General features: G+C 50.7%; 1 protein-coding gene and 1 long non-coding RNA gene across 3 annotated transcripts; one reads left to right on the top strand and one right to left on the bottom strand.

Moving 5' to 3' along the window:
* The first annotated feature begins 1,939 nt into the window (after positions 1-1,939).
* Positions 1,940-23,402, top strand: KLHDC4 (kelch domain containing 4). 2 transcript variants are annotated; one of them, XM_053952591.1, is made up of 12 exons: positions 1,940-2,797; positions 3,801-3,892; positions 4,690-4,768; positions 5,572-5,670; positions 7,823-7,959; positions 13,161-13,253; positions 13,590-13,749; positions 18,617-18,698; positions 20,387-20,595; positions 21,665-22,073; positions 22,483-22,605; positions 22,864-23,402. In XM_053952591.1, the coding sequence occupies exons 1-12, from the start codon at positions 2,699-2,701 to the stop codon at positions 23,046-23,048; spliced, it is 1,767 nt and encodes a 588-aa protein (XP_053808566.1). In that variant the 5' UTR covers positions 1,940-2,698; the 3' UTR covers positions 23,049-23,402. The 2 variants fall into 2 exon arrangements, with proteins under 2 accessions (XP_053808566.1, XP_053808568.1); XM_053952593.1 differs by lacking the exons at positions 1,940-2,797; positions 3,801-3,892 and adding an exon at positions 6,236-6,358 and having other exon boundaries at positions 4,687-4,745.
* LOC128793433 (uncharacterized) lies at positions 13,998-16,272 on the bottom strand. Its single transcript, XR_008432808.1, has 3 exons — positions 15,789-16,272; positions 15,609-15,697; positions 13,998-15,024 (listed from the first exon to the last, which is right to left on the bottom strand). It is a non-coding gene; the product is annotated as an uncharacterized LOC128793433 (long non-coding RNA).
* Positions 23,403-24,910: the final 1,508 nt, after the last annotated feature.

Below are 24,910 nucleotides of genomic sequence, written 5' to 3'. Positions count from 1 at the left end.
CGACTGCTCAATATTGGAGCAGGGCTGAATTCCCTGAGGAATTCCTGCCCTGTTTCATGCTCCTGTTGTGCTTTGCATTTTCAGATGTGCAGCACAGAGCTTTGGCTGTCCCCCCCATCCTCCTTTCTCACATCCCCCGTGAGAAGCCGGACTGGGGAGTTCAAGAGATCAGGGAACTCACACCAGCAATGTCCTGCCTCACATGGGAGCCAGCTCCGAATAACCCCACGCATCCCAAACTGCACCAGAAACATGGAAAATAAAGGGGTGAGAAAGCAATCTGAGCTCAGAGAATCCCTGAGCTTATGGAAATAACCGTGAATGATGAAGCAGCAAAAGGGGGCGAGTGGAGCTGGGTGTGCGGGAGGTGCAAAACTTCTCGCTCCCTCAGCAGGTGAAGACTCTGAGGGTTAATTTCCTAAAAATGCAGCTTTTTCATTTCAAAGCCTCCCTGAAAAGTGCTGGAAGATGTGGACTCAGAGGAATTGTTGACCTGTAGACACCAGGAGGGGGATGTGTTTTCACACGCTGATGTCTCTTTGAGGTTGAAGCCCAAGGAGCAGCGGGGAAACTTCCGAGCCCGTTTGCAGCGCCAGGGAACTCGGCAGAGCTCCCACATCTGGGAATTGCAATTGTCCCATCCCCGGTGCCTCCGTAGTTTCTGTTCCCCTTCCTGCACATAAACACGGACACGCCGCAGCTCGAGCTGGAACCGCAATGTTTTCAGAACAAACAGAAAAACAAAGTGCTGCTCATGGTGTGCATTGTCTGCAACCTTAAAATAACTTTCCCAGCTCTTCCCTCCGTGCCCCAGGGCTGTGTTTTTCTCTGATCCCAGGTTTAAGAGTAGGTGGATGTTCACAGCAAAGGATCCATCCTGCAATTCCATGGCACGTGCTGGATGTTTTAGATCATTCAGTGGGTGTTGAACTGTACCTCAGTGGAGATCCTCGCTGGTTTGGAGTGGTGAAAACCCCCCTGCTTCCAGGAAATGAGGGGTTTTGTGGGAATTCGGTGAAAAATAGAATGATTTTATTCCTTCTGCTCCACAAGAAACAATCACGGTGGCGATTTTGATGCGCAGTGAGATGAACTCGTAGCTAAAAGATGCATTTCAACCCCTATTTACACCCTTAGGTGTTCAAAGTTGGTGTTTCCCAGGATTTTTTCCCCAGGCTCAGCATTTCTGCGTGAAATACCACATAAATCATCATTATTCCTTCTCCACCACTGAGGGAAAAAAGCAGCTGCCTGGCATTGCCTGACAGTGCCTGTACTTCTTTTGTCTCTCCAAGAACTCAGGATTTGGACAGTGGCCTGGATAAACCCCATTCCCAAAGGTCTGCAGCTGGAAATGAAAACACTTTCACAGTACCCAAATCCCTGGAGAATTCTGCCTGTGGTTTCATTTAATTTTATTTTATTTCCTCACGGGGCCTCCCCCAGGCCTGGCTCGTGTCTCAGGTGATAGAATTACAGAATCTCAGGATCACTGAGGTTGGAAAAGAGCTCCAGGATCATCAAATCCAACCAGTGACTGATCCCCAGTTTGTCCCCAGCCCAGAGCACTGAGTGCCACATCCAGGAATTCCTTGGTCACCTCCAGGGATGGGGACTCCAAACCTCCCTGGGCAGCCCTGCCAATGTTTAACCACCCTTTCTGTGAAGAAATTCCTCCTAATCACAGAATCATGTTATATTTAGGGTTGGAAGGGACCTGTGGAGATCATCCAGCCCAAGGCAGGGCCACCTGGAGCAGGTGACACAGGAACGCGTTCATGTGGGCTTGGAATGGCTCCGGAGATGGAGACTCCATGACCTCCCTGCTGTGCCAGTGCTCTGCCACCCTCACGCTGAGGTGGAACTGGTGGTTTAGTTCACGTCCATTGCTGTTTGTCCTGTCCCTGTCCCGCCGAACAGAGCCTGACTCCCGCCTCGAGACGCGTCCTCGCCTCCCCTCCCCTGAGGGGGGGCCATTTTGTGTGAGGGGAGGGGGCCATTTTGTGGGCTCCGCGTTCTCCTCAGGGCGGGCATCAACCCCACCGTGTCCGAGCCGTGCCAGGGCTGTGCCGGCCGGTGTGCGGAGCTGCATTAACCCCTTTCCCCGGCGCTGCGGTTCTCCTCACGCCGGCTCGCAGCGGCCGCGGCCCGCGGGGCTCCCGCAGCGCTCCCTGAGGGCGGGCGGCCGCCATCAGTCCTCCGGGCCGGCAGGGGATGCTGCGAGCCGGCACAGGGAGCGGCCCCGTCCCGGCCCCATCCCGGCGCCTTCCGGGGTATCCCGGGATATCCCGGCCCGGCGTGATCCTGCTGCAATCCCGGGATATCCCAGTGTGGTCCCGGGGTATCCCGGCCCGTCCCGCTGTGATCCCGACGTGATCCCGGGGTATCCCGGCCCGTCCCGCTGTGATGCCGGTGTGATCCCGGGGTATCCCGGCCCCGTCGCGCTCTGATCCCGCTGGAATCGCGGGGTGATCCCGGGGTATCTCGGTGTGATTCCCGCTGGAATCGCGGGGTGATCCCGGGGTATCTCGGTGTGATCCCGCTGGAATCGCGGGGTGATCCCGGGGTATCTCGGTGTGATCCCGCTGTGATCTCGTCCCGGCCCCGTCCCGGTGCGCTCCCGCTGTGATCCCGGCGTATCCCGGCCCCGTCGCGCTGTGATCCCGCTGTGATCCCGGCGTATCCCGGCGCCGCCGCCATGGGGAAGAAGGGGAAGCGCGACAAGAAGGGGAAAGGAGCCGAGAAGACGCTGGCGAAGATGGAGAAGAAGGTGTCGCGCAGAGCCAAGAAGGAGGAGGTGACGGGCGCCAGGGAGGGCGCGGGGCCGCTCTGGGGGCAGGGGGAAGCTTGAGGACAGCGCTGGGAGCAAAGGAGCGAATCCAAAGGGAACCTGGGCTGCCCAGGGAAAGCGAAGCATGTGATGGGTTGGAAGAGACCCGCATGGATCATCCGGTCCAGCTGCCGGCCCTGCGGAGATACCACAGCAACCCCACCGTGTGCCTGAGATTTTTGTCCAAAGCTCCTTCAAGTTGGATTTCAGGGATGCCCCGGGATCCCTGAAGTGTCCCAGGCCAGGTTGGATGGAGCTTGGAGCACGTTGGGATGGTGGAATCTCACCCTTGCCCGTGGGTGAGATTTAAGGTCTCTCATTCTCCGATTCCAAGCAGAATCTTGCATAAATCCCCTCCAGTCCCTTGTGTGTGACAGCAGGTGTAAAAAAGGAGAGGAAAGCACAGTTTAAGGCTCCTTCTTGCTTTCCATCCCCTTCATCCTTTTGTCCTGGTCCTAAAAGCAAATGAGAGCCTTGGTTTCTCCCACTCCTAGAGGGGCTGCTTGTGTTTAAGCCTCAAAGCAGTGACTTTTCCCTGGTAAAATGTGCTGTTAATGGCCTAATTTAAAGCTCCAAGGCTTGGAAGGTGCCCCTTTGGAGTCTCCTGGCTGCAGGGAGAGCTGATTCCATGCTGCAGAATTCCCAGGCTATGGAAATCTCTGCTTGGAGCACACCTTCAGCAAAGTGACCTGAAGGGGAGTGGTGGGAGAGACCCTGGCTCAGAACCTCTCATTGCTGCAATCCTGCTCCTACCCTTGGTCTGTCAGCAGTTTTGGGGGCCAGATTTTGGTTTTAACTGAGTGAAGTTGAAAAGGAATAAAGATGCACGAGGTTTCTGTGGATATAAAAGAGTTTCCAGTTATATTTGGGCAGGTTTTTTTTTTTTTTTTCCTAAATAAAAGGAAACTGTGGGAGTGAGTGCTGGTTTCTCTGCATGTCAAGCTGCTCATGTCTGGCCTTTTCTTTCCAGGAGGATCTTGAAGCCCTGATAGCAGAATTCCAGAGTTTGGATGCTAAAAAGACCCAAGTAATTGAGTCATCCTGCCCACCCCCCTCCCCCAGGTGAGAGCTTGTGTGAGGCTTTGGCTGCCACTTGTAGAGCAGCTGGGGGTGCTTTTAATATAATTTATTCATGTAAAGTTATTTCCCAAGAGTGGAAGGTATAGGTGATATCTGGAGTTATGAAACACCTGGAATACTGAGTTCATGGTTAAAAGGAGACCAAAAGCCTGGTTTTGGGCATCAAAATCCATTTTTTAACCATCACATAGCACAAAAGAGGCAAAGCAGGGTTAGATTTCAGGGCTTTGAGGGAAAATGAAAGTGAAGAGGGAGTTTTGGGTTTGGACTAGAGGGCTGAAGGGAATTCAGAGGCAAAGGGATGTGTCATGAGGTAAAAACCACTTTGTTAAGTGGGGTTCACAAACTCGGGGTGTTCAGGAGAGCAGTGACCAGCTGCAAGTGCAGAATAATGACACAGATAAATGGAGAGGAGACAGCCCAGAGTTCTGTGCCCTCATAAAAGTCATTTTTGTTCCTGTCACCCCAGCATTAAAATTCAGGAGCTCACGTCAAAGGGGGAGTTAAATCACAGAGTAACGTGGTGCTCCTGAAATAGGAGAGCCTCTCAGACAGTGCCCCATTCATCTTGCTGGAAGTTTTGGAAGAAATTAATTACTTTGGAGAAGTTTTTCGCCCTGGGGTGAACATCACAGCAGGGTAATTTGGCAGATGATGGAGAGACCTTTGAGGCTGGAGGGCAGAGGTGCTGGTGCCTGAGTTAAAGGCTCCAAGATTCAGGGTTTTAAGAACTTTCACTTTTTTTTTTTTTTTTTTTTTCCCATCCTCTTTTCTTTCAGGCTAAACTGCTCCTTTTGTGCTCACCCTGAGAGAGACGAGCTAATCCTTTTTGGAGGTGAATATTTCAATGGCCAAAAAGTAATGTATACTTCATTTTCTTCTTCTTTATCTCCCCCCTCCCTCCTTTTCCTGTAATTTGCACGGGTCTCATTTGAAGGGAAATTCAAGGCAGAGTCATAAAATATGTATTTGTCCCTGAATGAGAGCAAAATAGCCTTTTAATTCTGCCATGGCTCTGTCTCATGGCTGAGCAGTTGGCAGGAAGGAGACATGCTGGAACCCATTAAGGAGTCAGAGTGATTGTCTCAGCATCAATATTTCAGGGCTTCATAATTTCTCCAGACTTAATTGTAGCCATATCTGCCCCTCATTTGGGATAACTAATGAAGAATCTCTTGCACTTCTCAAAACAAGATATTTCTGCACCTTTGCTGCTGGCTGCCTCGGAGATGGGAGCAGCAGCAAATTACTGCACTCAGGAACACGCTTTTTCCTGAATTCCTGCAGGTTGCAAGTGGTTATTTTGCTCCTGGAGAACTCCAGCCTGGCAGTGATATTTGGCCACCTCAGTGTGATGAGCTGAACTAATTCTGCTTTTTTTTTCTTACCACCTGGAGCTGTTCTTTGCTCTGAGCAGCTTTAACCTGAACATCTGTGTTAAGCTCCAGCTTTTTAAGTCCTCATATTTCAAGCTGTCACCCAAGGGTTTGGGAAGGAACATTCCAGCCCAGTGGAAGAGTTGCTGCCTCCCAGTGCAGTGCAGGAGCTCGTTGTCCTCCTTCCCTGCCCTCTGAGGAGGCTGTGCTTTGCAATCTTCCCCCCAAATCCCCTGTGCTGAGCTGGGCTGAGCTGAGCTGCTGTTCCCTCTCCCTGTCTCACAGACCTACCTGTACAATGACCTGTACATTTACCACATCAGGAAGAACAGCTGGGCCAAACTGGACATCCCCAACCCACCCCCGAGGCGTTGTGCTCACCAGGTAAAGCTCTGGCTGCCAGAGCAGCAGCTGGGATTCTTCTGAAGGTGATTTGGGAGGAGGGTTTGAATTTTTTCAGCTCCTGAGGGTTTCTTGACTGTCTTTGTTCTCCTCCTAACGGGCTGCCAGTGGTGTCACTTCAGCTTTTCTGTCCAAGGTGCTCTGGTCTCTCTGGGTGCCCTCTGGCAGTGTTCAGTGTGGAATGAAGATTTGGGGTTGTATCTGTTGATTTGGCAGAACTCAAGCAGAGCCAGGGGGGAGATTCTTCCTCAGAAATTAATTCTCTTTGCTGCATTCTGCAAGGACCAGCTCAAATCCATAATCCCAGGGGCCCCCGAATTTTCAAACTGGCATTTGACCAAAGTCCATTGTTCCCTTCGTGGCCACAGCCCTCATCCATGAACATCCCAGACACTGCCACTGCTGCCAGCAGGGAGCACTTGGGCTCTTCTCCACCTCTGCAAATCCAGGTCACTGGCTGCTTGTGAGGATGAAGAATTTGGGTTTGTTTACTTTATGTGAACACCTGCACAGTAGAACCTGGACCAGAGACTTGTATTTTTTGCAGGTCTTTGGCCCTCAGCAGCTGATAGATTTTCTTACCTGCTGCAGCCAGTGGGTGACTGGTGCCTTCCCAAAGCTGCCATACAGGATGTGAATGTCCTTTTCCTACCCATCCCAAAGCTCCCTGGTAAGACCCAGCACCCCAGTTAGGTTTATTTCCCTTTGTAGTGTTACTAAGTGCCAGTCTTGCTCTGAGCTGTGTATCCTTGAAATATTCTGCCTTGATTTTTGGGCCACTTTGTGTTGTTTAAAACAGAACTTGGTTTCAGAGGCCACATTCCAGCAGCCAGCAGGTGGCTGTCGAGCAGCTCAATCCAAAGGGAGCAGCTCAGGAGCTGCAGCTGGATTGCAACAACAATAAATTGAGGAGTCCTGCTTCAGCAGTGTTCCTGTCTGATAATTAATTATGGTTTCACAGGAGGCAGTTCAGCCTCATGAGCTGACTGGTTTGTCTTCCTTGTGGCTTTATATTTAATGCATAGCTCAGAGTTAAATAGAAGTGTGTCTGTGGGTGCCAGGTGCATGCTTTTAGTTTTATTTGTCATCCCTGGTCTCTGACACACAATCCACTGTTGGAGTTGAGGTGAGAGGAGCTATGGGCAGGTTTTGGCAGTTGTTCAAGGGAGAAGGTTTGGTTTTGTCATGAATTTCAAGGCAGCTCTTGGAAAGTTCACCCACAAGTATGAGCAGGCTGTTGCATAAACCTTCCCTTTAAGCTTTTAAGCACTGGATGCCCATGGAATTCAGGCACACATCCCCTTTGTTCAGGTAACTTCATGTTCCCACAAATCCTGCTGCCTGAACGCACACCCTGGATTTTCTTTCTTAATCATTTCATGTTTGGGCTGGTTTATAGCAGGGCATGGTCCTGTGTGGGGCTAAAAATCTTTTTTTTTGGGAGAGACAGGCAGGGAATGAAGCCTTGAGAGGAAAGGGATCATTATCCCAATGTTAAGCTGTGATGGGTACCCTGAAGAAAACACAAATTGAAATTTGCACAGCCACAGCATTTCCTTCTTGGGATTCTTTCCTTCTTTCTTGGTCCTAACACAGATAACTTTAGTGAAGTGGAGTCTTGCTCTTCTCCCTGCTTTTAATTGGCATCTTGCATGCCAGAGGTGTTTTGGTGCTGCTCTCTGCAAAAAAAAAAAAAAAAAACCAAACCAAAAAAAAACAAACAAAACAAAAAAACCCTCTCTGCTTTGACCCAATCAAAGCAGTAACAGTCTTTCCTCTTTTCTTCTGTATTTTGATATTTTTTGGGGGGTTGCTATTTTTTTTTGTTTTGTTTTGTTTTCTTTCTTTTGTTTGGTTTTGAACAGAGAGAGTTGAACAATTTTTGTTACATTAATCCCAAGATGTTTCCTAGGGAGCTTTGAACTTCCCACAGGAGGTGGGAAGAGCCCAGCTTCTAGGCCAGCTTTCCCTTGCTCTAGAGAAGATGTGCTAAACACTTTTAATCCAAATTCTCCTTCCTTCAGCCCCAGAGAGCTGCTGCTGTTCCCTGGCATTTGGAGCTGTGTGTTTGACAGGGGAAGCTCTGTGCCTGGTTTGGAATCCTGCTCTGACCCAGCTGTCCCTTGTCCTGCAGGCAGCTGTGGTGCCCACGGCTGGGGGGCAGCTCTGGATCTTCGGGGGGGAGTTTGCCTCTCCCAACGGGGAGCAGTTCTACCACTACAAAGATCTCTGGGTCCTGCATTTGGCCACCAAGACCTGGGAGCAGATCAAGTAAGTGCTGGGCCCTCGTGTCTGGACCATTCTTTTGCCAAGAAATTTGGATTTCTGATCCCTGAGATCCTGGTGTTTAGTGACTCTTTGGTGTTGGCCTCATGAGGAGCTGTGCCAGTGTGATCCAAGTTTGATTCCTGGTTCAGTGCTGTGATTTCCCAGCTCTCCCTTAAATACAGAGGTGCCTGTGCTCAAAGGGGTGGAGAAGACACCTCCAGAAAGAAGTGGAAATGAGAGATGTGTTCCAAGTATGTTGAGACCAAAGCTGGTTTACTTCATACCTGATTTTTGGGGTGTAGGTGTGCCTTGATGTTGCTTAACTGAAGGGCTAAGAGTATCTGGCAGGTGCAGATGTCCAGAACTGGTGCCCTGTTTTCCTGGGCTCCTCCAGTGGGGGCTGTGCAAGGCCAGTGCAAGGATCTCCCAGTTTTAACATCACTGGACAAGGCAATTTTTATCTACCCAGCTTCACTCCTAGCATTTGCTGCCTTGAGATTCCTTGGGATAAACAAGCCAGTCATTCAGGCCTGTCAAAGGAAACAGGTGCCAAAAGTTTTTGACAGGAGTGAAGGTGTAAATATTTTCAGTGGATCTGGCCCAAAATCCTGTGTTGATGTTTCTTTAACCTTTGGCTCCTTGCTTTGGCTGCTCCTGTTTGTATTTGCATGAGAGGAGAGTTCTAGTGACATCCAAGGCAGGAGATTGGCTTTGGGTCTGAGTTTGGCATTGGCTTCCTCTTGGATTTGGGATTGTCTTGTACCCAGAACAAGCTTTGGGTGGGCTGGAGCTCCAGATCACCCTCAAAGTGCACTGAGAAAAGCAGCAGCTTTTGATCATTTAGGAGCTCCATGTTCTTCCTTCAGGTGGGAACACCAAATCTGTCCAGGCTGATCCCTTTTCACCCTGTTAGAGGGTGTGGGGTCTGTCAGCTGTGCCTGCCTCTCCTTGCACAGTGGCTGAGGCTGCTTTGGGATGAGCTGTGCAGGGATGAACATCCCGAGGTCACACAGTGACTCACTGTGCCTGTCTCACCTTTTTCCCTCTCCCTGCAAAGTGGGAGCATTGATAGTGCCTGACAAGTGGGAATTTGGAGTCCACTCCATTTGAGCTTCCTGCCTGGTTTGAGTGGCTCTCTGTCCTTCAGCCCTGCTGGAATTTTGGGAACACCCATGCCCTGCTCCCAGTGTTGGAATCAAAGTACATCCCCTCCCCATCCTCGGGCTGCTCCTGGAGCTGCATTAATGAGGCAAAGGGAGGGAATGGCTTTGTTTTAATGCTGACCTGGCTGAGCACAAAAATCCAAGTTCTGCTGCCTCTTTGCTTTTTCCATACAGCATCTTGGTCAGGAGGCTGCTTGGAAAGAGGAACAGGAAAGGGCAGAGGTGATTTGTTGGCTTCTACAAGGGATTTTATCCTGCTTCTTTTAAAACTCTGGTCATGACATCTGCTGCACTTCTCCTCCTTCAGCATTTCCCATTTGTTGGGATCATGGTGAGGAACCATCCCTGGTACCAAGAGCCTTCACACACACCAAGGAATAATTCCATGTATCCAATGTGCTGCCAGTGTTACCTGAATAAATGCCAGGTGACAGACATGGGGTACAGATTAGTGTGGGGTTTAGAAAACGTCATTTTAGTGTGAATAATAAAGTAATTAATTATTCATGAAGAAATGTCTGGACAAGAGAGGCAAAGTTTCTGTTTCTGTTCCCATGGGAAGGATCACGAGTGCCACATTCCAGGTGGGTTTGATGTGTTGGTTTGTCCAAGATGACCCTGCTGTGATAAAAGCATGAAATTCTAGGAAATCTGGTTATTCCAGCCCCTCAGCTCAGATTTCAGACAATGATGTTGTCCTTCCTGGCCTACAATTCCTGCCACAAACCATCCTGGTGCCGTGAGCTTGATTCTGAAACACTTGGGAGGAGAAAAGCTTGACTAACTCTGAAAACTTCCCTGTGCTGGAGAAGTACAGCTCCATTTTCTCCTAGCACAGAGCAGAGTGGTGCCAGGCTGCTTGACAGAGTTAAAAGCTGCTAAATTTAGCAAAATTTAGCTGTGTTTCCTTGCATTTTGCATGCACAAAGATGATCCAAACCCAGCAAATCCCAGCCCGTTAGAAGCCGTGCCAGCAGCTGACTTTGACTTAGTGCAGCCACCTTATCTTGTGTGTGTGATGCACGAGGTTTCCTCAGTCCATGAACTGTTTGTTACCCTGCCTTGGAGCAGCAATATTTTAACCTAATTGCCTCATTCCTTCCTAGAGAGAACATTCCCAGTCAGCTCTGTGAGTCCCAGTGCCCTCCCTCAGGGAAAGACAGGGAGCATCCTTGGGGCTTGTGCTTGGGAATTGCCACATCCTTCCTCTGCAGCTCCCTTCACTGGAATTCTGGAATGCTGGTGATATTTCCTGTAGGATTTGGTGGGATGTGGTGCTGTAAATTTCCCAGTTTCACCAGGAGCAGTCCCTGCAGTGGAGGATGGCCCAGCACAGGGTTGGGGTCTGATGGATGCCTCTCCTTGCTCACCAGAAAAATCAGGTCCTGCCACACCAGGTAGAAGGTGCTTAAAGAAAAGGGTGTTTTGGTGTAAATCAAGTAGGTTGTCAGCCCAGAAATGAGTTTGTTCTTTGGCAGATCAAGATGCAGGTGTACAGCTGTGGATTGACTTTGCAAGGGGTTGGAATTGAGAATTTTGGGCTCTGTGTCAGTTGTGTTTTCCCTTTTCTGTTTCCACTGAGTGTCCAGACATGAGGGGACAGAATCTGTGTGTGCCACTGACCCCAACACTGGGACATTCCCAGGGAAAGCTGTAAAACATCACAAATCCTGAGTTCAGCTTCCTCTGCAGGATAAAGGTGCTCTGTCCTCAAGTGCCCCTGTGATGGAATGTTCTCTTCATCCTCACTTTTATTATTACTGAGCATTCCCAAGCTTCACCTGAGCATCCTGTGGATGAAGAGGCAACTCCTGCAGCCTGTAGCCACTGGGACAAGTAATTCATGAATCTGGGGGCTGAATTCTGCTCTGGTTTGTTGCTACAAGTCCCAGAGTAACTCCACAGGCAGAAGAAAATTCCTTATGGAGCAGCTGAGATCAGCCTCATGCTGTACATGTGTAAAGCCAGTCCTTAGCCAGAGTTTTTCATCTATTTTTAAAAAAAGTCTGGAGAATTTACAGCTCCCTCCTACATGTCTGCCTTCTGGTGTCAACCCCATGAAATAGAGCATTAATCACAATGTCTGGGAAACCATTTCCAAAATGTTTCTTTGGGACCAGGAGCACTGAAACAGGTAAAAGGGAAGAGTTTGTGCTTGGGAAACAAGCTCCAGGAAGATCCTCCTGGAGTGGGAATGAGGTTCTGCATCACTGCCAGTCCTGCCTGACGTTGCCATTTGTGCCTTGGAGTTAAATCTACATTGGTGGGAGCTTTATTAAAACACATCAATGAATAAACTTTTATTGATTTTGAACTCAGAGGAAACCTGTTTGAGAAACAAGGCACAAGATATTCTCTGAGAACAGGATTTTAGAGCTCATGTTGGGTTTAATTCATCCTCTCCTTAAAAAAATGAAAAGATGATTTAAAAAGTGCCATCTTTTGGAGTAATGACACGGGAGCTTTGTTACAGCAAGAGAAAATAATGATTTCAGGTCTTGATGAAATTAATACCAGAGGTGCTGTTCCGCAGGGTGATACTTAAAGATCCAGTAAATGCTTGGAAAAACCTCCTCTCAGTTAGAATAAAGAGTCCAAGCAATCAATATTAATTCAGTCTTCCCCAAACGCTGCTGTTCTGGTGGAGTTTCTCATTATCACCGGGGTGAGGTTGTCATTTTCCATGGTGAATAAGGACCCTCATTTTCTCTCTCCACAGAAATCCATCACCACGTTCCCAGCTCCCTGCTGCCACTCCACAAGTGTGGCCAGGGGGTTGTGGCTTTAGCTTTTGCTGCTGTTTTCAACTTTTATTTATTTAGGCCCTGATTGTGCAATCACTTCCACACCTTAGGGCTGCCTGTTGGTGGAGTCTTGCTGGGCTCAGTGGTGCCAGCTGGGAGCTTTAGGAGACTCCTCAGCGAGGGCAAATGGGATGGATTCATCCCTGGGGGCAGAGAACACACACAGCAAACCCTCCTTGGCCTAGAGTTGGCTGTGTTGGAAAGTTGTTGGGGTTGTTTTTGTTGTCTCTCATGTGATGCTGGGGGTGAAGGAAAGTTGTTGGGGTTGTTTTTGTTGTCTCTCATGTGATGCTGGAGGAAGGAGGGTGAATCCATGTTGGGGTGGTGTCCAGCTGCCCAGCTCCTCGGGAGCCTTTTGGATGGGACAGATGGAGGAGGTGTTCCTTGTTTCTGGAAATGGAAGCTGCACATTTAACTGAAAGGTCAGGAAAGCATGGAAGAGCAGAACAGGAATGTGTGGCTGCTTTTGAGTGAGTCACAGAGTCACGGAATGGTTTGGGTTGGAAGGGACCTTAAATCCCATCCCATTCCTCCCTCTCCATGGGCAGGGACGCCTTCCACCATCCCAGGGTGCTCCAAGCCCTGTCCAGCCTGACCTTGGACACTTTCAGGGATCCAGGGGCAGCCCCAGCTGCTCTGGGCACCAGTGCCAGCAAGAATTCTTTCCCAACATCCCATCTATCCCTGCCCTCCTTCAGTGGGATAATGATGACTTGTTTTGCTGCAGTGCCTTTGTTCTTGAGGAAATCTGGGTAATTCGTGAAGTGTTTTCACTGGTTTGGTGTCATACCCAAACTGCAGGTGGCTGAGTGAAGGTGTTGTTGATTTCCTGAGACACTGAGGGAGGGGGATGTCAGAGCCAGGCTTTGTCTCTTGGTGCTTGGAGAAAGCATCTTGGTTTGGAGTGTCTTCCCTGCAATTGTGAAGTGCTGTTCATTAAACTCTCCTGAAGAATCAGCTCCTGAGTCATCACTGAGAAGACTCTGGGTGCTGTTAGGGTGGTTTATCTCTAGGAATAGAACTGCCTGTGCTGCAGTCCCAAGATTTCCTGGAAGAGCACCCATCCTGGCCTGGGGAAAAGCAGACACAGATTGAGGCAACCATGTTCCCAATGGTTCCCATTTCCAGGAGAGGCTGAGCTCAAGCAGCTCAGCTGCCAATAACCTCAAGAAAAATGGCCTGAGGCACTACCAGGACAGGGGATTTTGCTGATAAATGGAATTTCTTTGTGTTTCAGGGCACCAGGAGGGCCCTCTGGACGAAGTGGCCATCGGATGGTTGCGTGCAAAAGGCAGCTGATCATCTTTGGAGGTTTCCATGAGAGTGCAAGGTGGGTTGCTGGGGTGGCTGAGAGTTTGAGTCTTCCTTAAAAAAGGCAACAAAATTTCACCAGTAACAGAAATCTGGGTGTTGATGGGAGGATTTTTGTGTTATAAAGACAAGGTATCTTGATTTAAAGTCTTCAGGTGTGGGAGAAATCATTGTAGCACTGAAGCAGCTGCCCATCCTTGTAGCCAAAGCTCATTCCAGCACTTTTGGCCTCTGAATCTTGTCAGATCCTTGTCTTGTAGAAATGGGGGCTGTGAGCAGAGCTCTGAAATGCTGTTTTATCCTGTCCTGAGTGTGCCCATCACAAAATGTGCTGTGCCCATGTGCTCTCTTGCAGAGATTTCATCTACTACAACGATGTGTATGCCTTCAACCTGGACTCCTTCACCTGGAGCAGGCTGGCTCCTGCAGGGATGGGGCCTGCTCCAAGGTCTGGCTGTCAAATGACTCCCACCCCTGAGGGCAACATCATCATCTATGGGGGCTACTCCAAACAGGTAGGGGACATCTGTGCTAAGGCAGGTGTTGTCCACAGGCTGGGAATCAAAAGAGGCATCTTCTCATTGTGCCTTTTTTTTCATGCAGTTCTGCTGATTGAGGGGCTAATCTTGGTTCAGATGATTTCTCTATTTCCCCTGCTGTTCTAATCCAACAGAAGGAATTGATGTCACTGAGGGAGGAATAAGCAACTGGGAGAAATGACACTTTTTTGGCAACTTAAAGCATTCTCAGGTATTCCTTTGTGCTTCAGCACTTGCAGGTTAAAAGCAGCAGTTGCCAGGAGACTTTTATTTTGTGCCATCAGTGGCAGAGGTGAGGGAGAAAACTCAATAAGCCAAAAAAGACTTTTGACAAGCACCAGGCTCCCTCAGCTCTGCTCCTTGCTCCGTTAATCCTGGGAATTTATACCAGAGAGCACATTCCTCACTGAGCAGGTATCCCTGTGTCCATGCAGGGCAGCAGGAAGGAAGTGTTTCATTGAGCAGAAGGCTCCTGCAAAAGCTTTTCATGTTGGGAATGCAGGCAGAGGCCCCAGATCCTGCTGCTCCCGTGGAAAGGCAGCAGGGGAGGAGGACGCCTTGTTCTTCTGAGGGGAATAAATGAACAAAGGAGGGAAGAAGGGAGAGGGGAGAGGAGGGAGTTGGTCTCTCTGTATATTTAGAAGCATTTGTGCCTCCTCAGGGCCTGAGCTTTGGGCTCTGCCTCATCAGATGTGCCTTGGATTCAGCAGCAGTAACGACACAGAGCCTTCTCCACCTGAAAGGGCTTTGTCCTCTTCCCTTGCCTGTGCTGTGTCCTCGCTCCTGAGGGTGGGGAGGGAGCAGGAGCCTGCATGCTCTGCTAGGTGTGGAGCTCTCCTGGGAGCAGCTGGGCTCCAGGTGCCCCATGGAAATGTAAAAGTCTCGTGTGTTTGCAGTTGGCTCTGTTCCACTGCTGCTCCGGGTTGGTGTGAGCTGATGAAGGTGAAGGAGAAGGGCTGGGGGAATGCAAAGCTGCCCTCAGCCTTTGGCAGGGCACTGGGCAAGGATGGGAGCTGGGGGAAGTTCTCTGCAGCTTGGAAAACAGCTTGGAAAACAGACACTCCATTAAGGCAAAGCAGACATTCCATTAAAACAAGACATTTCTCACAGATGTTAAAAATCTCCTTCCTTTGTCATGTGGAGAGCTCTGTGTGCTTCTCTCTGATGGGCCATTCCCGCCAGGCTCTGCTTTGGTGGCACAAACTGACCAAAGCTCTGAACAGAATTTTCTCTGCAGCCTTCAGCGTGCTCCTGAAAATTAAATTCAGCAGGATATGGCCCCTCTAGGAGAGACCCAATTCTGTTAATGTGTGGCTATTTAATTCTCATTGTGTCTTCACTTAGAGCTGATTGTGGATCTGAGTGTCTGGGTTTGCTTTGAAGTGCAGAAAATGTGTTTGCCTGGGATACTCTTGGGAGAAGGTAGACATGGAGAAAACAATGCTTAATTGGAATTGGGCAGCTACAGGAGGGGACTTATTCCTTGTCTCCAGTTACAGGGGCAGATACTCCAGTCAGGGCTGCTATGAAGACATTTTGGGGAGTTTGAAGACATTTCTACATCTGAAACCAGGCAAATATCTGAGCAAAGCACCATTCATCAAATGCAGAATATTCCAAGGAGAGGCAGGACTAAGTCACACTTGTGATGGGAAATTCTGAAGGGAAGATGGGAGGAGAATCAAAATAGCTCTTCTTTTTGAATAGGGACATAATTTGGCTGTCACATTGCTGGAGGAGGGTGGTGACATGGCAGGGCTGCTGTCCTGTGATGGGCAGGGAGCTGGCAAGGCAGAAGGAGAGTTTTGGGGCCTGCTTTGATTTCCTGAACTTACAGAAGTGATGTGGAGAGTCTCTTCTCAGTAACATGTCAGTCCAGGGCTGAATTCCCTTCATGGGACCTGATTAAAATTCTCTTTCCTGGCTGGGGAAATAGAGGCAGAAAAGATGGAGTGACTTTCTGAGGCACTGCAGGACTTGCAGAGCCAGGGCCAGCACCTTGGTCCCACACACACCTTTGCTGTGGATTTTCCTGAGCAAACCAGGCTGCAAGTGGTGAAAAAGGAGCTTTCCAACCCTGGGTGTGACTGCCTTGAGATGCTGGTGCCAGATATTTTGAAGAGCAGGATTCTCAGCACAAAGGTGTCTCTGTTCCTGTTTCAGCAGCAGCCTGGAGATGATAAAAGACAATTTCTGTCATCTCCTACTGAAGGGGGTGTTGTGGGTGCTGCCAGCTCTGCCTAGAGCAGACCTCACAATGCCCAGAGGAGCTCAGACCTGCTCTCCTGCTGATCCTAAAGATGTCCTCAGCCTTTTCCTGTGCTGGGGATGGGGCTTGCTGCAGCGAGCTGCATTTTGGGCTGTCTGAAGCACCGAGGCCTCTCCATTGCTAGGCAACAGAGGGGCTGGAGCTGCTGCTGCTCCACCTTGCAGGTGCAGCCTACAGGCCAGGGGAGGGCTGGAGTTCCACGTGGGCAGGGCTTTGGGATGCCAGAGATGGCTGGGGTGTGGGGATCTTGTTGTTGTTTTGGGGTTTTTTTTAGTGCCAGTTGTCACAAAGTGAAGTGGATTCTGCTGGGAGATGTGGGAGTGCCTGAATTGTAAGGTCTGGTGGGACTGGTTCCCTCTGTAGCTCTGCCTGCTGAACACTTTTGCTGTTTGGATGTTTTTGAACACTGTTGGTCTCCTATCAGGCAGTTTTAGCACGTGGAGAATCCTGATTGCACTTCTCAAGCTCTCTGTGCCTCAGTTCCTTTGCAGTCTGGCAGCAGAGTTGGAATTTTCAGCTGATGCCTGTAAAGCTCTTGCACCTCCCCACTGTGCCTGCATATGCAAACCACAGGCTGGCCACTGTGCATATCCCAGCCAGTTTTGTGCTGGAAAACAAAACACCTGGAACTGGAAAGCACCAAGGACAGGGGGGGAGCAGGAACCTCTTGTGAGTGATGGGATGATTTGCTCAGGGCTGACTTGCCCTGGCTGGGAGGGGATGGATCTCTGCAGCAGCTGGAAGTGCCTGTGACAACAAAGCCTGACTCCCACTCCACCTCATCAGGGTTTCCTGAGCCCAGGGAGCTTTGTCATGTTGCACACACAGCGTGTTTACCACAGGGAGCTTTTCAGGAGAAAGGAATGTGGTTTTTCCACACAGCTTGGATGGCTGTGGAGCCAGCTGCTCTCCCTGTGTTTGCTCTCTTGCCTCTCACGCAGTGCTGTGCTCCTCACACTTCACCTGGGTGGAGCTGTGCAGTGCCTGGAGCACACTTCCCTCTCTTCTCCCTAAGCACCAGTCCCAGGAATTGGATACCAGCAGCAACAAAACCTGCCAGGTACAGGTGTGCAGCAGGAGAGGGCTGGACCCAGTTGGTTTTAATCCCCTGTGACAATTTATTTCTCTTCTCTGGGTGCCAAAATTCCTGTATCCTGTAGTCTCCATAAAGCACATCTTCCTGAGGGCTGGGATGCACTGCTGGGATGCACTGCTGGCATCCTGGGAGCACAGTTCCTCATCCCAGGAGGAAGGGAATGACAAGGAAGCTGTGCCTGAAGGATGGCTTGATAATGACATTATTAACACAGCTCCTGTGGTGGTGTGGCACAGAGCTGCCTTGGGATGCTGCTGTTGCCATGAGCACTGGAATCCAGAGCTTCCAGGGAGAGGAGCAGGGAAATCACACTGAAAATCAGGCATTTCATGGCTTCTGCTGAGCTTTCACCTTGTCCTTGCTGCTGCCTTTTGTAGGGACGGGAGTGGAGCTTCTGCTTCTGTTTAGGAGGGTGAACCTGTTGCTCAGGGCTGTGTGGGACACATGGCAAAGCTGAATGGCCCCACATGGCCAGCTGCAGGGGGACAGAGCTGTCACCTCTGCCTCTGCTGGCTCAGGGGGGGTGACAGGGACCCACAGCCTGGGCTGCTCACAGGGGTGGGCCACGTGAGGTCATTGCAGGTCAGAGCTGCTCAACATGCAGGAGAATCCCAGAGGGCCTTGCAAGCCCTGGAAAGTTGTCATGTCCCACTGGGGAGTGGGAATCTGCTCCTTTTGCAGGAGTTAAATCAGCCCCTGAGAGCACCTGGTCTTGTCTGGGCAAAGTAAAAAGCAGGACCTTGGCTCTTCTGTTTCCTCAGTGCTGCCCACCCTTCTTTTGTTTGCAAACCAGTTGGTTTTAATCCCCTGTGACAATTTATTCTGCTCTTGGTGCCAAAATTCCTGCATCCCATAGTCTCCATACAGCCACAAATCCCCAGGAATCCGTGCTGCAGCCTGGAGAGCCCTTCCTGCTGCCACAGGCAGGGATTCTGGCACATCCCTGCTTTGAATCCCATGGTTTGGAGCTCCCTGGTGCTCCAGAGGGGCCTCTCCTTGCCCAGTCCCAGTGTTTGCATTTCCAGTTGGATCCCCTCTGTGATTTGGCCTCTGCAGCTCTTTCCCTGAGCATCCCTGTGTTTCCCTTCCCTGAGCATCCCTGTGTTTCCTTTCCCTGAGCATCCCTGTGTTTCCCTTCCCTGAGCATCCCTGTGTTTCCCTTCCCTGAGCATCCCTGTGTTTCCCTTCCCTGAGCATCCCTGTGTTTCCTTTCCCTGAGCATCCCTGTGTTTCCCTTCCCTGAGCATCCCTGTGTTTCCTTTCCCTGAGCATCCCTGTGTTTCCTTTCCCTGAGCATCCCTGTGTTTCCCTGAGCATCCCTGTTTCCTTTCCCTGAGCATCCCTGTGTTTCCTTTCCCTGAGCATCCCTGTGTTTCCCTGAGCATCCCTGTGTTTCCCTGAGCATCCCTGTGTTTCCCTTCCCTGAGCATCCCTGTGTTTCCTTTCCCTGAGCATCCCTGTGTTTCCCTTCCCTGCAGAGGATCAAGAAGGATGTGGACAAAGGCACCCTGCACACGGATATGTTCCTGCTGAAGGCTGAAGGGGCAGGCAAGGAGGAAGGTGAGCACTGCCCTGGGAATGCAAATCCTCTCCCTTCCTTGGAATAACACATCAAAAAACTTGGAGCCAAATTCCCCTCTCAGTGATAACCTTTGTGCTACCCCAGTATTGGCTCAGGAAAAGAGATTTTAGTGATTTTTTTTTTTTTTTCAGTTTGTATGTGGGAAGGAATTAAAACAACATTTCCAAATTCCTGTTTCTGGGACATTTTGATCAGTACTTTCCTGTTCACAACAGAAAATCTTGGGGATTGCAGAATTCTCCTGTGGTGGAGTATTCCTGGGTGGATGCCAGGGACCTGCTAAAGCTGCTCCATCCCTCCCTCCTCAGCTGGAGAAGGGAGAGAAAATCCAGTGGGGGACTCATGGATTGAGATAAGGACAGGGAGAATCACTCAGCTCTTTCCCTGCTCCAGGCTGGGCCCATTCCATGGGATACAATCCTTGTGGGACAGATTGATCCATGGTGGCTCTTTGGTTATCTTGGATTAGAATAGGAATTCCATCACTTAGGAGATTTCTCCTTGACTCAGGCAGTGGGACAATTTTTTTGGAACTGAATTTCTAAAATGTTAAAATTGTGATTGATTTCTCCAAACCTGACTGTCTGGGATGGGGTTTGGGGAGGAGGGTTGGTCCCCAGCACTGTCTGGACTCCAGGCCCTGTTTGCATTATTCCTATTTATAGTTTTATCTTGCTGGAATTGCAGTTCCTTCAGAAGCACAGGGCCTGGCAGTGCTTCTCCCAGCCTGCATTTCAGGGATTTGCTCTGAAGTCAGAGTAGAAGGGATTGGAGAGAAGCAGAGGGATAGAGCACAAGTCTTGTCCTGCTGCTGAGCCCTCTTTTAAAGCCTGGTTGGGGCTTTTTGGGATGATCTCTGTTTAATTTTGGGGGTAAGGCAGCGGTGCAGGGTGGCAGAAGAGGTGGAGAGAGCTGATGGAAGGTGGGAGGGCTCCATGGGATAACTGAGGGACGTTTTTTGGTGCTTGAAGGCTGCATCTGATCAGGCCTTGTCTGAACTCCACCCTCCAGTAAAGGTGCAGACACTTTCAAGAATCTCCTTGCTCCAGAAAGCTCTGGAAATACCCTGAAGATGCCATGAAAATATCCAAAACAGGGCATGGAATTGATGCCCTGGAATTGATACCTAGCTTTTCTATTTTTCACATTCTGTGCTGCTTTAGAGTGCAGTTCTGAGCTCCATATTATGGGATGCTGAGCTCTCTGCACAGAGCAGGGAGACAAAACAATTCCTTCTCCAGCTGGGCACCAAGGACAAATGATCCAAAGCTCAGGCCCAAGAGCACAAACAGCGTGGGCTGGAGAGAGAAAAACAAGCAGGATGGGAGTGCCTGGGCTAAAGCTGGAATAGGACAATGAACTGCAAGGTGCAAATGGAGCAGAGCTGATCCCAGTGAGAGCCCCCGGGAGCGCTCGTCCATTTTGGGACCATTTTGGTTCCTCTTGGGTGCAGCCCTGGCGGGCTCTGGTGCTGCCCAAGGTGGATCCATGGAGGAGATCCTTTGAATAAATCCCTGCTTTATTCTGTAGCTCTGCCCAGCCTGTGTTCCAGCTCAGCCTGCACAAGGCATCAGATTTCCTTGCTGGAATTCTGAGAGACCTTGGAATACACGAACCAAGCGGGATTCTCCTCTGCTGGTGCTCACATTTGTTCTCTCCATTCCAGACAGGTGGAGCTGGAGTCGCCTCAGCCCCTCTGGAGTGAAACCCACCCCCAGGTCTGGCTTTGCTGTGGCTGCTGCTCCCAACAACCGCTGCCTCCTTTTTGGGGGGGTGCACGATGAGGAGGAGGAGGAGAGCATTGAGGGGGACTTCTTCAATGACATTTATTTCTATGACATCGGGAAGAACCGCTGGTTCCCTGCACAGCTCAAGGTCTGGGGTTAAATAATTCAGTCATTTCATCACCTGGCGCATCCTTTATGCCTGGTTTGGCCTCGTTGAGGTTTCACAGATTGTTTGGGTGGGAAGGGACCCTAAAGATTCTCTCATTCCACCCCTGCCATGGGCAGGGACACCTTCCACGAGCCCAGGTTGCTCCAAGCTGGCCTTGGACATTTCCAGGGATGGAGCAAGGATTTTTCTCTCTTTGAAGGAATCCTGTATTTCTGGTAGCTCACTGCACCTGAGCAATCCCTCTCCTCCAGGAATCAGGCTGCCCCATTATTGTGGAATGCAAAATGAAGCAAAGCAGCTTGAAAACATATTTCTGGTGTTTTGCTGAAAGCTCTCTCCAGGCCAGATGAATCTGACATGAGGGGAGTTCATTCAAAGCTGCTGTGAAAAGATTTTGGGATCAAACCTCTCCCTTTTCTCCCCAGTGCTGATGAGCTACCAGAAGAGATTAAATATTAACCTTGTCTCCAAGAGCTTCAGAGCTCAGCTCAGCTCTTTGATTGTGTTTGAACCACTCTCACAGGCCAAGAGAAGTGCAAACCTGGTTCAGCTTCTCCTTCCCCCTGCCCCTTCCTGGCTTTGTTCTCCAAATGGAGAAGTCAATCCCATAATAACAGGCAAACAGCCACTCAGCTGGTTGCTTCAGCCTTCCCAAACTGATTGTTTTCCAGCCCTTTCAGAGAGTTCTTCCAAGACCTGGAGTGCTGCCTGGTAATGGGCTGTAATTTAGCACCCAGCAATTGTTGTGATTTCAGGAAATCATGGGTTCCTTTCCTTTGTCACAGAACAGTGGCCTCTGTGTGTTTGTGGCACCTGTGAGCAGGAGAGCTGCTCCTCTTTCAACAGAGGAAGCAATTCCACACCCTGGATTCTCCAGGATCTTCACTGTTCCTTGTTTTAGGCTGGGAGAAGCTCATGCTGTAGGAGGAATTGCACTGATCACTTGGGGCTGAATTGTGATGAAAACCAGGAATTGTTCCTTCCCTCCGTGCTGCCTGTATGAACTGCACGCCATTCCCACGAAATCTCCTTTAATTCCTGTTCTCAGGGCCCAAAATCAGAGAGGAGGAAGCGCAGGCGTGGCAGACAGGCCGAGGCAGAGGCTGCTGGAGGGGAGGAGCTGCAGCTGCCACCCCCCCAGGGCCCCCAGGAGATCGTCAAGGAGGTGGTGGCAGAAGATGGCACCGTCATGACCATCAAGCAGGTGATCCCCGGAGCTGCAGAAGACAAGGACAGGTCTGGCTCAGAGGAGGAGGAGGAGGAGGAAGATGGAGCCCTGGGCCAGCCAGTGGAGCCGTGCCCACGCTCCAGTGCCATGGTGGCAGTGAAGCACGGGGTCCTCTACGTGTACGGGGGCATGTTCGAGGTGGGCGACCGCCAGGTGACCCTCAGTGACCTGCACAGCATCGACCTGCACAGGATGGAGCAGTGGAAGGTGCTGCTGGAGATGGATCCAAGTAAGCTCTGCTGCTGGGAGCTCTCCCTGTGCCTTCAGCAACACTTGGGAAAAAATAAAACAACTGTGGGATTTCCTCAGGGGTGGTGGAGAGCCTTTGGGTGGAGGTTTTCCCTGGGTAGGAAAAAGTGTCCTACCTGTGTGGCCCAGAGTTTGGGGTCACTGTAGAGTCAGCTGTGCCCCGTGGAAATCCAAGAGCTGTAAACAGAGCCATCCTGGGAATCCTGCTGTGCCACTGCTCCAAGGAGCAGGGCTGCTCTTGCCTGTCCCCACTGTCTCAGGGCAGTGAAGGGCTTGGGTCCTGCAGAGCATGTGGGGCATTACCTGGGGTCATCTCTTTGTACCTTAATTCTCTCTTTGTACCCTCATTCTCTCTTTGTACCCCTCTTCTTTTTCCTTTCTCATCAAAGAAACCCAGGAATGGCTGGAGGAGTCAGAGTCAGATGAAGAGGAGGATGATGATGTGGAAGGTGCAGAGGGAGGGGAGGAAGAAGAAGAGGAGAGCTCTGAAGAGGAGAGTGAAGATGAGGAAGGTAATTACTAATAAAATACTAATCTAAAGTGGGGTTTAGTGCAGTGCCAGGTTCTGCTGCCAGCCTGGAAGGTCTCCCTTGCATCCAGGTGAGTTTTCCAGCAGAAGCAGCTTTCCTAACACATTGCTCTTGGAATAAAAGAGAAATTTTCCTGCTTGCTGGTAGATTTTCAGGCTGTTACATTCAGCCCCACGTGGCCTGGCTGGTGTGGCCCTGGTGAGCTGTGTGTGACCTCTCTGTGTCCCTCTCTTTGCCCAGGGGAGCAGCAGCACCCAGCAGTGCAGCCTGGGGAGGCCCAGGCCCAGTACCTGGCCAGGACAGAGCAGTACTGGCTCGGGCTGGCCCGTAGCCACATGGGCCCCGAGGCCAAGGACAAGAAGGTGCTCAAGGTGGCTCATGCCATGGCCAAGACCTTCTATGAAGATGCCATCCAGATGTCCTGAGGCTGCTCCAGGAGTGAAGGAAGGTGCTGGGAGCAGTGGTCAGCCCTGCTGAGCTCAGCCTGATGTCCATGCTGGCTCCAGCCTGTCCCAGCTCTGGGCTGGCCATCCTGGATGGATGCTCTGGATCTGCTGGTACTCCTGGGAATGCTGTGGGAGGCTCCTGAGGAACAGGGTTGCTGTCCAAGCACTTGTTCTGCTTGTTCTGGGCTGTACAACACTGACTTTGTTGTTCCAAAGTTGTTTGGGGTCTGTCCAGACAAACTGTGCTCACGACAATGGTTCACTGGTCCCAGATTCCTGGCTGGGGCCAGGACGTGTCTCCAGGTGTTCCTACAATAAACTCACTTGGTTATATCACCTTGTTTTGCTCAGTAAATCCCATCCCAGCTTTTGTTCTTGTTTTCCTCCTGGTGTGGAAGAGGGGTTGCAGTTCCTGCTGTGACATCTGCAGGCTGTGTAAAGTGCACCAGCAGCTCTGAGATGCTTGGAAAAACCTGGGAATCCTTCCCTGCCTTACCTGTGAGATGCACTCACAGAAACCTCTTCCTTTTCCCTGTTCACTGTAGTTTTGCCTTTGCGGAGTCTCCCAGTTCACTTTTTCCCCCTGTTGGCCCAGTTGTCCTGCAAGTGACCTCTTGATGCCCAGTGAAATGTCCACCTGCAGACCTCACTGAGGTCGGGAAGGAGTGGGCTGATCCCAGGATTTGCTTTTCAGCCCCTCTCCTCAAGGCAATCCTTGCCAGCAGAGCAGTGCTGTGTCCTTGGGGACGACAGATGGGATCCAAGAGTGTGCTGCAGCAGCCAAGTGATGCCTGGAGGTGCCACCAGGACTGGCTGTCCTTGTGCAGGGAATTCCAGGTGCCCTGGGTATTGCTGTGGCAGGGCCATCCCCAGGGATGCAGCTCTCCAGAGAGCAGGGCTGGGATCTACCCGGCTAATTAGGACAGAAGGAAGATTAAATAGAGCTGACAGGGAGCTTTAATTGGTGAGATAAAAACATGGCTGGCAGGGGGGGACCTTCCCCACGAAATAACAGGTGAGAGGTGAAAACAAACACTTTATTGATAACCTGGGAGAGGAGACAATGAAGCATTTATTGATGATCTGGGAAAGGTGAAAACAAAGCATTTCTTGTTAATCCAGGAAGGAATCCCTCGTGCTTGCTCAGTCGCTCACCTGTTGTCCTCTCACTTGGGTAAGTTCACATCTTTCTGTGCAGAGTTTTGGGGGATTTGCCACTCCCTGGGAGGGTGGGCAGGCCCTGGCCCAGGGTGCCCAGAGCAGCTGTGGCTGCCCCTGGATCCCTGGCAGTGCCCAAGGCCAGCTTGGACGGGGCTTGGAGCAGCCTGGGACGGTGGAAGGTGTCCCTGCCATGGCAGGGGTGGGGTAGGATGAGTTTTAAGATCTCTTCCAACCCAACCCATCCCATGATTTGATGATCCCACGACTGCTGCAGTCATTCAGGAGCTGTGCAAGCAGCTGAGCTGGTCCCTAAAGCAGGAAAAGCTGCCTCTGTCAGGATTCTGTTCTGTGCAAACCCCTCACCCCAGCTCAGGAGATCCCATCCCATCCCTGCTCTGTCCTGCCTCAGCACAGCCCTCTGGAGCCACCCTGTCTGTGTGACAGCTTCCAAAAATCCCTGCTTTCCATCCTCCCTGGACTTGCCAAAGCTGCTGTGTGTAATTAGTCCTTAGGTCTCAATTAAGCCCTTCACTGTGGGTCCCACCCTGTTTCTCCTGTCGCTCCTCCCCTGCTGATGCAGTCTGGCTGTGTTTTCTGGCAGGGATGCTGCCACAGCTCGGGATCTCTGGAAGCTGGGGCTCTGGAGAGAGCTGGAATCTGGGTTTTGGGTACAACCACCC

The sequence above is a fragment of the Vidua chalybeata genome, chromosome 11 (genome assembly GCF_026979565.1).
Source record: "Vidua chalybeata isolate OUT-0048 chromosome 11, bVidCha1 merged haplotype, whole genome shotgun sequence".
NCBI lineage: Eukaryota > Metazoa > Chordata > Aves > Passeriformes > Viduidae > Vidua > Vidua chalybeata.
The sequence above is the reverse complement of the archived record's forward strand: the minus strand, read 5'-3'. Positions and strand labels throughout refer to the sequence as shown.